Source organism: Sphaeramia orbicularis, chromosome 5 (assembly GCF_902148855.1).
Source record: "Sphaeramia orbicularis chromosome 5, fSphaOr1.1, whole genome shotgun sequence".
Classification (NCBI taxonomy): domain Eukaryota; kingdom Metazoa; phylum Chordata; class Actinopteri; order Kurtiformes; family Apogonidae; genus Sphaeramia; species Sphaeramia orbicularis.
The window spans coordinates 14,205,675-14,221,224 of NC_043961.1; the positions used below are offsets into that span (position 1 = coordinate 14,205,675).

Consider the following 15,550-nt stretch of genomic DNA (forward strand, 5'->3'; position numbering starts at 1 on the left):
CGGGAGAAGTTGTCACCCGAATATTTGAGGAACACTTGCGCAAGTTTCAGGAAGCGTGTGAAGGCAGTTATTGAGAAAGAAGGAGGACACATAGAATAAAAACATTTTCTATTATGTCAATTTTCTTGTGGCAAATAAATTCTCATGACTTTCAATAAACTAATTGGTCATACACTGTCTTTCAATCCCTGCCTCAAAATATTGTAAATTTTGCTTCCCCACCCTGTATATATTATTACATTAGTCATTATTGTTTTGTATCCCAGACCCCTGTTAGAAAAGAAACACCTGAATTCATCGTGTCCACATACTTTTGTCCACATAGCGTATAATTTAAGCGATTATACCCTGAGGCTAACGATATGTGAAACACACATTTTTCATTTTTGCTGGTCCTTACAGAAAAATGTTAATATTAGAGGAATGCAACGCGTAAGTCGCCTTAGCAACAGGACTGTGAAATGACAATTCACATGAAAAGGATAAAAAAAAAAAAAAATCTATATTTTATTCTTCCAGGCAGTTAGACTGATGCCTCATGCCGTCGTAAAGCCAGTCATGGCTCTCCCTAGTTTCCTGCCTGACAAACTACAAAAGACAAAGCCGTGCTCATCTTGTAGCCTGCATTATTCATCTAACAGTCTGTGCCAGTCACTTAATCTGACAGATTTTGTCACTGTTCGAATAATATTACTCTTAAACGCCCTACATTTGTCATCGCCGCGTTGATATTTCTAAGCATATGTAGTGTTACAAATGCATAATAAATGTATTTAAACAGAAACCAATCTGTCTATCACATGATAAGTGGTTCTGACGTCGCCATCCTCAGCTTTTCCTTCTGTTTGCGCCACAGGGAGGAGGATTCTACTGTATGTGCGTGAGGTGAGGAGGTTAACAGGACGAAGATGGGAAGCTAGTTATACTCGGAGCCGACCGGCGTGATTGAACTTAATGGGGGAGGAAGGTGGGCAGCCTGGACAGATTACACGCCCCCAGAGCAGACAGCTGGCCGGGCGCGATGGCTTCTCTGCAGCGCCGACACAATCAGCGGCAAAGCACACGGAGACGAGAGCTGCAGGAAACACCTGAGACCGGCTGAGATGTGCAGATAGGACGAGAATGTGTCTGATAAACCAGAGAGGAGAGGACGACGAGCAGCAGCAGCAGAAACAGCAGCAGAACCAACGCCAGCATTCAGTCAGAAAAGATAAAGCATGTGTTCTTGGAATGGGGGGGTGACTTATGGGAAGAAAAAAGAAAATAAGGGAGGAGCATTGAAGGAAGTTTTGGGATTTCTATATGAACACTGTGTACCATGTGGATGTATGCACTGTGTAACACTGACGATCAATAAGTATAATAAAAAATAGGACCAATGGCCCTGTAGCTTACCGGTCAAATGAAAAGCTTTGGGAAATGTATCCAGATGCCATTTATTATCACCCAGTTATGTGTATTTATTATATTACAGAAATAGTCCATGTTTTGGTCATATTCCAATCAGATCTGCAAAAAATTCAAATTCCAACTTGATATCATTGATACTTAGTGATTTATTGGATCAACCCACTTCTTATCTGTTATAATGGGAACATTTTTCAAAGTCGCACCAAATCCAGAATCAGATCCAGATCCAAATAATTTTACTAACTTTAGTTGACATCATCATAAAGAAGCTGTATACCAAGTTAGAAGTCAATCAGAAGTGTAGTTTCGGAGAAGAAGACAATTGAAATTTTTGTGACGGACGACAGACGATGACAGACGACGACAGATGACGACAGACAACGACGACAGATGACGATGATGGACGACGACAACAGACGACGACAACAGACGACGATGACGACAGACAAAGATGACGACAGACAAAGATGACGACGACGGACAACGACGATGACAGACGTCACATGACGACAATAGCTCACAGCCTGTCAGCTGGTAAGCTAAAAATAGGACCAATGGCCCTGTAGCTTACCGGCCAAATTAAAAGCTTTGGGAAATGTATCCAGATATCATTTATTATCACCCAGTTCTGTGTATTTATTATATTACAGAAATAGTCCATGTTTTGGTCATATTCCAATCAGATCTGCAAAAAATTCAAATTCCAACTTGATATCATTGATACTGATTTATTGGATCAATTCACTTCGTATCTCTTATAATGGGAAAATTTTTCAAAGTCGCACCAAATCCAGAATCAGATCCAGATCCAAATAATTTTACTAACTTTAGTTGACATCATCATAAAGAAGCTGTATACCAAGTTTGAAGTCAATCAGAAGTGTAGTTTCGGAGAAGAAGACAATTGAAATTTTTGTGACGGACGACAGATGACGACGGACGACAGATGACGACAGACGACGACAGATGACAACGACAGATGACGACGACAGACGATGACGACAGAAGATGACGGACAGCGTTGACGGACGACGACAACGGACGACAACGGACGACAACAGACGACGACGACGAATGACAGACGACGACGGACAACGACGATGACGGACACCACATGACGACAATAGCTCACGGCCTGTCAGCTGGTAAGCTAAAAATAGGACCAATGGCCCTGTAGCTTACCGGTCAAATGAAAAGCTTTGGGAAATGTATCCAGATGCCATTTTTTATCACCCAGTTCTGTGTATTTATTATATTACAGAAATAGCCCATGTTTTGGTCATATTCCAATCAGATCTGTAAAAAATTCAAATTCCAACTTGATATCATTGATACTGATTTATTGGATCAATCCACTTCCTATCTCTTATAATGGGAAAATTTTTCAAAGTCGCACCAAATCCAGAATCAGATCTGGATCCAAATAATTTCAATACCTTGTGTTGACATCATCATAAAGAAGCTGTATACCAAGTTTGAAGTCAATCAGAACTGTAATTTCGGGGGAAAATGACAATTAAAATGACAAAAACTAGAATTGTAAAAACATTTTCGTTAACTGAAATAAATAAAAACTACAATCAAAAGAAAAAACAATAACTAACTGAAACTGTATTGTGTGCTTACAAAACTAACTAAAACTTATAAATATCGGATAATATTCCCTTTATTTTCGTCTTTGTCAACGTCGGATTGATATGAAATCGATTTATTTTGCTCTAGCAATTTTAGCTAGCGGCACCATACGACACTTCACGGTCCGTCATTTCTCATCACTTGTGGTTTACAGTTGTCTTCTGGTCCCCACTCTACCTGGAAACACGGAGACTGAGAAAGCAGAGTCCTGTCTGGGATTTATTTGAATACGACGGCGAAGAAGAGAAAAGATACAACAAAATTAAAATTCATACTAAAACTAAACATTTACAAAAAAACCCAGAAAACTAATAAAAACTAACAAACCTGCTCTAAAAATGAATTAAAACTAACTGAATTAGAGAAAAAAAAGTCAAAACTAAATAAAACTAAACTATCATGAAAAATCCAAAACTATTAGAACCTTGGTTCAAATTCAAACTTTATGAACTATTAGGATCCAAATACACAAATAAATGAACCAAAGACTAATAAAAGTGGGTTTAGCAAAATATGACCCCTTTAAGACATGGACTGGACACCACAGAGTCCAGACCTGAACCACACAGAGAATGTGGTGAAGACTTTCCATAGTGGTCCAACCTTCCATCATCAATACAAGATCTGACCTAAAATGAATACAACTACAGACAGAAACATTCAATTATTGTGACCCTGCAGAGCATAAACACCCCATAATTGAAGCGTAAGGTGGTCCAACTAAACACTGTGACTTTTTTTTTCTCACCTAAGCCAAGTATAAGTGATAAAATAAGAATATGGGGATAACCCTCTTAACACCCAGTCCTATGATGAATAACAGGATTTTATTTACATGTTCCATCCATTCACACTCACATGTGGACCTCTGACCTGTCTGATGGATACATGGAGCACACATTCACACCGTTCCACCCTGAACTGGCACCCGGCTCCCCGTCACCTCCCCTCAGATAAAAGGGTGTGAATTTGAAGGCGACTGGAGGGAGTTAGGTGTTTATTTACCACAAGCCATATCGTCAACAGCGTTATTGCACATTACAGATTTTCCTCAGACACTGCAGCCTTACTGAGCATTTGTTCTACTTCAGGGGTGTCAAAGTCATTTTCTTTCAGGTTCCACATTCAGCTCCATTTGATCTCAAGTAAAATAAAAGCATAATGATGTATACATAATGACAACTCCAAATTTTGCTCTTTCTTTACTGCAAAATAATAATATTAAATGATGAAAATATTTACATTTACAAACTATTTAAACAAAAAAAGATGTGAATAACCTGACAAAAACTGACATTTCTTAAGAAAAATTAGAGCAATTCGAACAATATTATGACTCAACTTATCATTTATGCATGTGCATTACAGATCGGATCTACGAAGGTACAAAACATTTAGTAACAGGCAGAATATTGTTAAAATCGCACTTAATTTTCCTAACACATTTCAGGTTGTTCATATTTATTTAATCAGGTTATTCACATTTTATTGTTAAAGGATAGTTTTGCACTAAAGCGGGGAACACACATAAGGATTTTCTAAATCTGAAGAGATTGTTTTATTTGTTACAGACCCCACACATGAAGATAAAAAATCAGGCACTGAACAGTTTTCATCGTACTGTGTGTGGTGTGCTCCGCTAATCTCAACATAGCATAACACACAGAAAACGATTCTGTCCCACCGCCGATCTAGAATCCAGTCCTCCAAGACAGAAATCTCATGTAATCCATCAAAAATGAAGAAGAAGAAACATAGCAACAACCGGAAAACACAACACGCAACATGGAAGAGGACATACAAGAGGAGGGAATGATGGTGTTCTTGGGACGATTTTTGACGAAAAAGTCCCAAATTTCTTAGGCCTGAGCGTAGCGGTCGGACATTGTCACTTTCCTCTTCCTCTAACTCCATACTCATCCATAGGTGATAGTATGGATCCAAGTTATTATTCCAAGAACAACCGGCTTGTGACTCGCCGGGCGGCCAGTTCCTTCACACTGCGGGTTCGAGTTTGAGGCCAGAGGACCTCCAGCGGAGGGTTTTCCCCACTGCGTCTTTTCCGTGTCTTTTTTGCGAGCTAGACCAAGTCTTCCCCAGGGGTTTGCAAGACGGAGCCGCCCGTGGTTCCGCATACTCCTGGTCCAGCTCTGAAAAATCAATCTCATCCAATATTAATCAATTACGCAAAATTAAAATGAGATCGATCTAAGATTGATTAAAGCGATTTTTTTACCCAGCCCTAATCTTTACTAGCAGCATTGTACCCGTGGTGCCATTGTACGATAGCATGAGAAGTTAAAAGCGCCCAGCCTCACAACATTTGAATACAGACATGAAATTGTGCATAGTAGGTAGTCAGGTAATGTTGGTATTCATTTGGTGAGTTTGGCAGCAATCAGGCGTGTGAAGGTCTGTGGTGAGGTCGGAGTTGGTCCGTGGTGAGCTGGAACGCGGTCCAAGGTGAGCTGGGAGCCTGTTTGTGGTGAGCTGGGACCCTGTTAAAATCACCCAGCATACCTCATAACATTTGAATATGGACATAAATGTGTGCATAGTAGATAGTCAGGTAATATTCCTATTCACTTAGCGAGTTTGGCGGCGATTGGGCCTGTGAAGGTTGAGGAAAACCCGTACAAACGCCCTCCTGTGCTGCAACATCAAATGGACAAACACGCACCGGACACAGAACGTCCAATATAGTAGGATGTGTGTATCCCACTTAAAACAAAGAGAAAAATTTGGAGTTGTCATTATTCGTAATATTCCGTAATATTTGTTTCATGTTAAACCAAGAAGAAAATTTGGAGTCATCATTTATATGTGATGGGTTGTTCTTTTGCTTTAGATCATATTGGTCTGTATGTGGAACCTGAAGTAAGACCAGTTCAACACCATTGACTGTTAATATCTACACTACTCTTTCACTTTTCAAATTCATCCAGTTTGGAACCTTTGTTGGATCGGTTTGAGTCGGTGGGCCTTATGTTTGACACCTCTGTTCTACATAATAAACTTGCACATGGACACATCTCATGGTAAAACTGAAGTACATGTGGAAAACATGAAACTGTAGACTTACAAACAAGCCAGAACAGATTTAACACCTCCTTCCGTGTTGTGGGCTGTCTAAAAATTTCAGGCATATTTTTAACCTGCCCTTTTTCACTTCAATCTGTTGGGAAAAAATACCTTTCCACCACTCATAAGATACAGTAACATGAGTTTAATTTAGACCAGCAGTGTACATACATAATACATCAGGCGCTATCTCACCTGCTGCAGCGAGTCTTCCACCCGCCACCTGAGGTTTCAACTATTTACCTTAGTGAATATCATTGAAACACAGCTCGATATGACTCATTACACAATTATGACAAAAGTAGACAGCTGTAGTCTGAACCAAACAGCCAATTAAAGAAACATACAGTTTGATAGTAAACAGGGATGCACGTATCGGGTATCAGTCCGATACTAAGTGCATGCATTCAGGGTGCAATTTATCAAAAAAACGGGGGGGGGGGGGGGGTTAAATCATGAAAAAACAAGAAATCAACAGTCCTAATTCTTTTTTAAGTTAACAGTAGGCCCTATTAGAATAGAATAGAATAGAATAGAATGCTCTTTATTGTCATTATACATTGTACAATGAAATTGGGGGAGCTTCTTCATATCAGTGCAGCAATATTAAAAGAGACAAAGTAGAAATAGTGCAATTGAAAAAAAGTACAATAAGATAAAAGTGCAAAATGCTCTATATACAAATGTGCAATAAGGTGTCTGAGGTAGAGGTATTAAGAAATTTAAAGAATGTAAGGGTATGAATATGAGGAGTGAGGAGTTATTGCACGTTGACAAAGAATAAATAATTAAAAAGTTTTAAGAAAAACAGTAGCAGCAGTGGTGTATATAAATATACAAATATGTTGGGATATGAGAGTATGAAGTTATTGCACATGTGGAAGAAATATGAAATATGAAATATTACATGCCCAACAGTTGAACATTCACCTTTAATGCAAAGTAAAAATACATGAAACATTTAATTTTCTGCGACGGCGACACCTGTAATGTGGGATTGGTCTAATTAACCCTCTCTGGTTTGTCTGTCTGTCTGTCCGTGTGCAAGATGGGGGGGGCACCGATCTGCCTTGGCGGAGGTCTGCGCTTTCTGAGTGCCTTTCTAGTTTGTCTGTTAGCAAGATAACTCAAAAAGTTATGGACGGATTTGAATGAAATTTTCAGGAAATGTTGAAACTGGCACAAGGAACAAATGATTACATTTTGGTGGTGATCTGGGGGAGGGGCGAATTTTGATGACATTTTCAGGAAATGTTGATACTGGCACAAGGAACAAACTAGAAAAGCACTCGGAGAGCGCAGACCTCCGCCAAGGTAGATAAGTGCCCCCCCCCCCCCCCCCCCCCCGATCACCACCAAAATTTAATCGTTTGTTCCTTGTGCAGAATCAACATTTCCTGAAAATTTCATCAAAATTTGCCCCTCCCCCAGATGACCACCAAAATGTAATCATTTGTTCCTTGTGCCAGTATTGACATTTCCTGAAAATTTCATCCAAATCCGTCCTTAACTTTTTGAGCTATCTTGCTAACAGACAAAAAAAAAAAAAAAAATCCGTCCCGCCCTCCCTGTCCTTCCCTCAATCATCACCAACATGTAATCATTTGTTCCTTGTGCCAGTACCAACATTTCCTGAAAAGTTCATCCAAATCCAATTTTCATTCAATTTCATTTTCATTGGGCTGTGGTTGTGCTGCTGGGGGTGCTGGGGGTTATATGGGGGGTTGATGGTATCCTCCCCTCTTTGGGCTCTGTGTGCTGGGCTCCACCCCCCCATCCCCCCCACAGCCATATTAATTTAAATTGATCCATATAAACTCAAATCAGATAGTAACTGACACAAATACATTGTTACAAATATTAAATTATTTAACTAGTAGTATTGTGGCTGCCTCCGCCGCTACCGTTGCCACAATAATTCCAGCAAATTAGGCTACTGGTATTATTAAATATTTTTGTATTATTACAACAATTCTTATTTTCTCCCCTCACTCCCCCTTCTCTCTTTCTCACTTTCATTTCCACCCCCCTCTTCCCCTTTTCCCTATCACCCCTAACCAAGCTATATGGTTAGTTGCTCTTTACATTTATGATCTTTTTCTTTGTAATATGACGTTGTTGCTGTTGTTGTTTGTCAATACTCTGTCAGTGTTGTTGTTTTTGGTTTGTTTGTTTATTTGTTTGAGTTTCCCTTTATTTATGTGTTGGTTGTTGTTTTTCTGTCCACATTGTCTTGTTAACTATCACTAATAAAAAAAAAAAAAAATTTAAAAAAATAATGAAATTTTCATTCAAATCCGTCCATAACTTTTGAGTTATTTTGCACACAGACAGACAAACAGACAAACCAATGCTGGCATAAACATACCTCCTTGGCGGAGGTAATGATTAAATGTTGGGGGTGATTGGGGGTGCCTTGATGGAGGTCTGTGCTTTCCGAGTGCTTTTCTAGTTTCAATTGGTTTGTAAGCATTGATGGGGCTGACTCCCCTAGGATGAAATTCATTCAGCAGAAGTAGGGATGGAACCCCCCCCCAACAAATCGCAACAAATACTTAAGTGCTCCCATACAAACACACTGATACCACTTGACGCCAGCGTGACGTTCACCTCATAGTGCAGCAGATACGCAGCAGAGGACTAATGTCAGCAGTGTGGAGACTTTTGACAATAAATGATGTTGACAAAAGTAACACTAACTGCAGGTTATGTTAAAGACACAGACAGATACAGATGGAGCGTGTTGTCCATCCTCTGCGTACATTCCGTACGTAATTCAGTCCATTTTCCAGGAGCCTGCGGACGTGTACCCAGAGCCATATAAAGATCATCATATGATCTTCTATATAAGGCTGTGTGTGAACCCAGATGGAGAAGCAGAGGTAGAGGATCTGTTCAAAGAGCGACTGTGGGAGTTAGTTCATATTCCAAGATGAAAACACCAGGATTCATTCAGGATCAGATTGTAAAAGACTGGTTCAAGAGCATCATTTAACACATGCCATCGGACACCACAGAGTCCAGACCTGAACCACATTGAGGATCACAGAGAATGTAAAGGAGAAGACTTTCCATGGTGGTCCAATTCTCTATCATCAGTCTAAAATCAAAGATCAAAGACTACCAGTCCTTCCAATCATATATGAACGGATACTTGTTCATCAGACTCACAGAATCATTACAGATCCATCCCATATCCTCCACCCAGAATATGAGTTATTTCCCCTCAGGAGACACTATAGAGCAAGCAGGTACAAAACCAACCGTTATGAGCTCTCTGTTCTCCTAACATCCGCAGAACTGTTAAATAAGAAACTGGCTACGATTAATGGGCCCTGAGCCTTCATACTTTTATTCAACCTTGCCTAAGGTCTGACTTTTAAACTACCCATGTTCTTACTAGTTATGTGTTGTACTGCTTTTACTCTTTTTACTCTTTAAAGAATGGAATTACTCCCATCTTTTTAAATTAATTCATCAATTAATAAATTATCAATTAATTATATTCCTTCTATTTATTTTACCTTAGAGGGGGAGGTGATATATATACATGAGGTGTAATACACAACTGTGATTATGCTGACTAAACATTTTGTGACTGTTTGTTATCGTATGTGTCCGACTGCGAATGCAACGTGTAGCACTGTTGTCCAAAACTAATTTCCCATATGGATAATAAAGTTTATCCTGATCCTTAACCCTTAATAGGTAACCTGGGGTCCCAGCAGACCCCACGTTTTTAATTGTTTATGTTTCACGCAGCAAAGGAGAATTTATTTGGAAAATAAAGCACAATTTTGTTATATTTTTTTTTCGTTTCATTGCTATCCTTTCATACCATAAGCAATAAAGTATTGTAACTGACTAAAAAATAACATTTTTAGATGTTTTTATCACCGTAGGTAACCTGGGTCTAGCTGGACCCCAGGTTACCTGTAGCTGTGGGGGGCACCATGGTTACCTATTAAGGGTTAAGATTTGGCCTAAAATTAATGTAACTATGGACAGAAAAATTCATTTATTGCAACCCTGCATAGCATAAACACCCCATAATAGAAGGTCAGGTTATATCTGAATATACTGAATGACCAGGTCATCAGCGAAGAAAATCTCCGCTGATGACACTTTCATATTCCACGATGACAACACCTGGATTCATCAGGATCAAATTGTAAAAAAATGGTTCAGTGTGTTTCAATGGGAAAAAGTAATGATGTCATGGCAAGTGTGTGTTGTAATCAAAGCGAAATTTTATTGCCCTGCCCCCCAAAGGGGAGGGAAGGGGTATTGTTTTTGGTTCAGTTTGTTTGTTCCTTTCTTTGTTAACACTTTAGCAGCAAAACTATTGGTTGAATTCATACCAAATTGGGTTTATAGATTGCCAGTGACCCAGAATAGATATGATTACATTTGGGAACAGTAGGTGAAACTTCAATTTTTTAAAGAATTTTCACAATCTTTTTTTCTTTCCCCATTTACTTATAATGGGTGAATTTTCGAATGTCTGTAGCAGCAAAACTATTGGTTAAATTCATACCAAATTGGGTTTATAGATTGCCAGTGACCTAGAATAGATGCCAGTACATTTTGGGAAAAGTAGATCGAAGTTTAAATTTTTAATGATTTTTTTTTTTTATATATATCTTTTTTTTTTCCCCGTTTACTTAAAATGGGCAAAAATGTTACATCTGGAGCAGAAAAAGTATTGGTTGAATTCATGCCAATTTGGTTTATAGATTGCCAGTGACCTAGAATAGATGTGGTTACATTTTGGGAAAAGTATATCAAAGTTCAAAATTTTTATGGATTTTAAAATATTTTTTCCCCATTTCCATATTTCTAATGTCTAGAAAAACTCAATTTATTTCATTTACTTCAGACTTTCACATATATAGAGGGTAGTAGATACGCGGACATCAGCACACACATAGACATGATGACATCAGCTGGATCGATGCGAAAATAAGTTACAAACATGTGATGGGTGGGGGTTTATTGTGCCTGGCACCACTTACTTTATTTTATTATTATTTATATATATTTATTATTTTTTTGGTCAGTTAGATTGATCCTACACTGCAGTTTTAAGCATTAATGTAAATGTTAATGGAATCATTATAATGAACTAAAGCCAAAAAAAGCTATAAATCATGTTCAGGATGAGTCGATGGCAAAGCTCTATTCATCCAAATATTATGTCTCTTAATTACAACTGACCTATAAACCATTAATGAGTAACTTTGTAACTGTCAGTAAAGCTATTAAGTAAAATGTTAGAATGTGGCATCAGTAAATGAGGTTAGTCGCTGCCACTTAAATGTTGGTTTGTAAGATAATTGTAGTGGACGTTGACTTGCGGCCTCTGTTTCATGCACATTACATACGACGTCAAATCACGGGTCAATGTTTACGACGGAGATGAGGGGTCTGACTGGAAATATCAGCCCAGTCGAACAGAAACAGAGACAAAAAAAAGCACCATGAGAGTGACTTACAGGAATGGTAATCAGGTAAACTTGTGTTGTGGACTCTCAGTTGGATGTCAGCAGGTACCGGTAACATTAGGCTCATTATTAGGTGCATTAAGTGCGTCTCTGCTCCGTCTGTCTCTGCTGTGAAAGTGAAACACAGCTATTTATTCTATTAAAAAAATGCCAACAGGCAGCAGGGTTTACAGGGTGCAGTTCAGAGAGGAAAACCACATCATGCGTGGAAAACTGTTTATATACATGCTGCGGAAGTTTTATTTAATTATTTTAACACGTATAGTTTCATCCATCGCCTGTGGGCTTTTGTTTTGTATAATCAAAGCTATGTTTGGACCAGGAGTGAATGTTTACAGCGAATCAGAGCCGTGTTAATGCTGTGAAAACGTGTGTAAGACGCCGTAATAAAACTGGAAATTGACCAGGAATTGATAAGCAGAGTCAGTAATGGCATTGGTATCAATAATTTATTTTAATTCTTATGTTCGTCTCTCTATATATAGGACCAGGCAGACAGCATGACTAAATGGTGAGCATTAAACTAGTGGGTTATAGAACTATGAGGTCATGTTATTCTACAGAGTGTCTCTAAAATACTGAGTATATTTTCTGAGCATGGTTTCAGGTCGGGGACTTATTTATTTTATTTGGACCAGTTAATAAGTCAAACATCCATATTAAATATTTCCTGTTTATAAAGATCTTAGGGTGAAAAGAAGTTTGGTTTGAGTCTAATAAAGGATTATCTTATCTTATCTTATCTTAGCCTCTGGTTATTGACTGAAATATTTTGTTTTCTGACCAACAACTTTACTGTAGATATGGTTAATAATTTCCACGAATTGGTTTGTAGCTATAGTAAAAATAAAGCAAAATAAGCATTGTACTAGCAGTGACATTGCTAGATAAAGTTTACCGTTTAATGTGTTAGTAAGACAGCTCCACCCCTTTTTGTCCAAATATGGTCACTTCCGGCTATCTTATTTTGTCAGTAAGATAGTATTGAGCTTTAGCTCACCCATAATCCCTTGCAAATGGCTCTGACCCCTTGTGTTCCTGTAGCTCCACCCTTGTTTGTCCAGATATGGTCACTTCTGGCTATCTTACTGTCAGTAAGAATATTTAGTAGCCTATTAGTTCACCCTAATCCCTTGCAATGGCTCTGACTATTTCTGTCCCAGCAACTCCACCCCTTTCTGTCCAGATATGGTCACTTCTGGCTATCTCATGTTGTCAGTAAGATAGCATTTAGCATTAGCTCACCCATAATCCCTTGCAAATGGCTCTGACCTCTTGTATTCCTGCAGCTCCACCCCTTTTTGTTCATATATGGTCACTTCTGGCTATCTTACTTACTTGTGTTCCGGCAGCTCCACAGCTTTTTGTCCAAATACGGTCACTTGTGACTACCTTACTCTGTCAGTAAAATAGCATTTAGCCCTACCTCACCCATAATCCCTTGCAAATGGCTCTGAGTGCTTGTGTTCCTGCAGCTCCACCCCGTTTTTATCCAAATATGGTCACTTCTGACTATCTTACTTGTGTTCTGGCAGCTCCACTGCTTTTTGTCCAAATATGGTCACTTCTGACTATCTTACTTAGTTGTGTTCTGGCAGCTCCACCCCGTTTTTATCCAAATATGGTCACTTCTGACTATCTTACTTACTTGTGTTCTGGCAGCTCCACAGCTTTTTGTCCAAATATGGTCACTTTTGGCTATCTTACTGTATCAATAAGATAGTATTTAGCGTTAGCTCACCCATAATCCCTTGCAAATGGTTCTAACCCATTTCTGTCCCTGCAGCTCCACCCTGTTTGTTGCCCACATATGGTCACTTCTGACTATCTTTCTCACTTGTGCTCCTGCAGCTCCACCCCTTTTTGTCTAAATATGGTCACTTCTTCCACCATGAGGATGGCTAAATTGCAAACTACTGGTATCAGAACAGCAGTTTAGAACCCCATGGGTGGTATCACGGTTCTAAAATTCACTGTTAAAACACTGTTAATGGTTACATTGACTAATTTCAGCAACAACCGTGTATTTTTAATTTTCTAGTCCACCAATGATAACGAACACCGGCCATTACAGCGTTCTGACAGCATTTGTATTCCTCTGTGATAATTCCGTCTCAGAATCAAAGTGTGTAAAAAGGTGCTTCAGTCCAGGCAAAAGGCCTAGTGTGTGATTCAGTGGGTTTCAGTTCAGGCCGGTCTAACGTCTATGAAGCGTAGAGGGGCTTACAGTACAGTCCGATAACAGCCCTATTTGCTGTGCTTTTGCTGCAGGCGCCGACTGATCTGAGCATGCTCTGTGAACTCGCCGTGACATTGAGTTCCATCAATATTTGCATGAAGTCTCTCAATCAAATAGACTGGGGATTTACTGCACAGCGGCTCACCTGCGTTTCCTTGAGGCCATACCCAACAGAGAAGGATTGACAACGTGGACTGCACACTGCGAACACGCCACCACAACACACACAACACACACACACACATGCACACTAGCTGATATGGAGAATTCCACCGCGCTGACGTGCCTACTCCTGCACGGTGATGTTTAGTGCTGGTGGAGCTTGTAATAAATTGATGTTCATTTGGAGTTTAAGCCATAAATGTAGCACCATAAATATTCTTAAATCCTCCCTCCAGCTCCCATCAGCACCAGTGGAAGTGTTTTGCATGTGTGTGGGTGGGTATCAGTTTATTAAATCCTACGGAATTAGTGAAATATTAACAGATACTCATGTGCACCATTACACATACAATGGCAGGATCATGTTTACTACTGCAATTCTGTAAATGCATCTACAACAGCTATCCCATTATCTATCTGCATGTGTAATTAGTATTCAACCATACTATTGGCTGCAAAATACAAAAATACATTTAACTGTGAATAGTGTTTGACTTTATTTTAATTGATTATTATTGATGTATTTAATGATTCCTTTTTGAGCAGTACATATTGAATTTATTTTGTTATTACTAGTGTACATGGCAATTGCTATTTTGTCTTGATGGTCTTTATTATTATTGTATTTGCTCAGATATTAGTTCCTTGTACACATTTTTTTTTCTTCTGCTCCAAACAAATGAATGAATGAATGAATGCATGAATGGTAATTGTGTGTTTTTAACTTTCTCTTTTCCATTTTTTTAAGCACTGTGAATTACCCTGTATATGAACTATGCATATAAATAAATCTGCTTTGCCATTGTACTAAGTATAACTGTATGGAACAAATACAATCTAAATCTCATTACAATTTTACAACTGGAGAAATAGGTTTTGGTTTTTTTTTTTTTAGATTTTTTTGCACCAATGCTGAACTTTGTGGCTGATCTGGTAATACGGAACTTTAAAACAAATATTCTGAGATATGATGCAGATACTGGTGTTTGTTAATTCTTTTGTTGACGAACTTTATGTCAACATTTATATAAACAGCAGAGTTCTTTTTGTCTATTTAAATTTCACTCTTGTATGTTTTTTTTTTTTTTTTCAACCAGTCTTCTCTGCACTTGCTTGTTGTATTTTACTGCAGTTAACTGTGACATTTCCCCATGGTGGGATTAAATAAAGTCCTATTTTATCTTTTTATCCCGCCCCCAAAGGGGAGGTAAGGGATATTGTTTTTGGTTCAGTTTGTTTGTTTGTTTGTTAACACTCTAGCAGCAAAACTATTGATTGAATTCATACCAAATGGGTTTACAGATTGCCAGGATCCAGAATAGATGTGATTACATTTTGGGAAAAGTAGGTCAAAGTTCACATTTTTTAAATTAATTTTTAAAATATTTTTTTCTCCCATCACTTATAATGGGCAAAATTCAAATGTCTATAGCAGCAAAACTATTGATGAATTATACCACATTGGGTTTATGGATTAACAGTGATCCAGAATAGATGTGATTACATTTTGGAACAGTAG

The 15,550-nt window shown here is 38.5% G+C and overlaps 1 protein-coding gene across 1 annotated transcript in view; it reads right to left on the reverse strand.

Moving 5' to 3' along the window:
* Positions 1-5,420: 5,420 nt before the first annotated feature.
* LOC115419501 (contactin-3-like) overlaps positions 5,421-15,550 on the reverse strand; it is a 144,369-nt gene continuing 134,239 nt past the window's right edge. The window contains exons 5-6 of the mRNA XM_030134317.1: positions 14,015-14,070; positions 5,421-5,543 (exon numbers count right to left, since the gene is read on the reverse strand). Of these exons, the coding sequence (XP_029990177.1) occupies positions 5,421-5,543; positions 14,015-14,070 (179 nt within the window). The remainder of the gene's footprint in view (positions 5,544-14,014; positions 14,071-15,550) is intronic.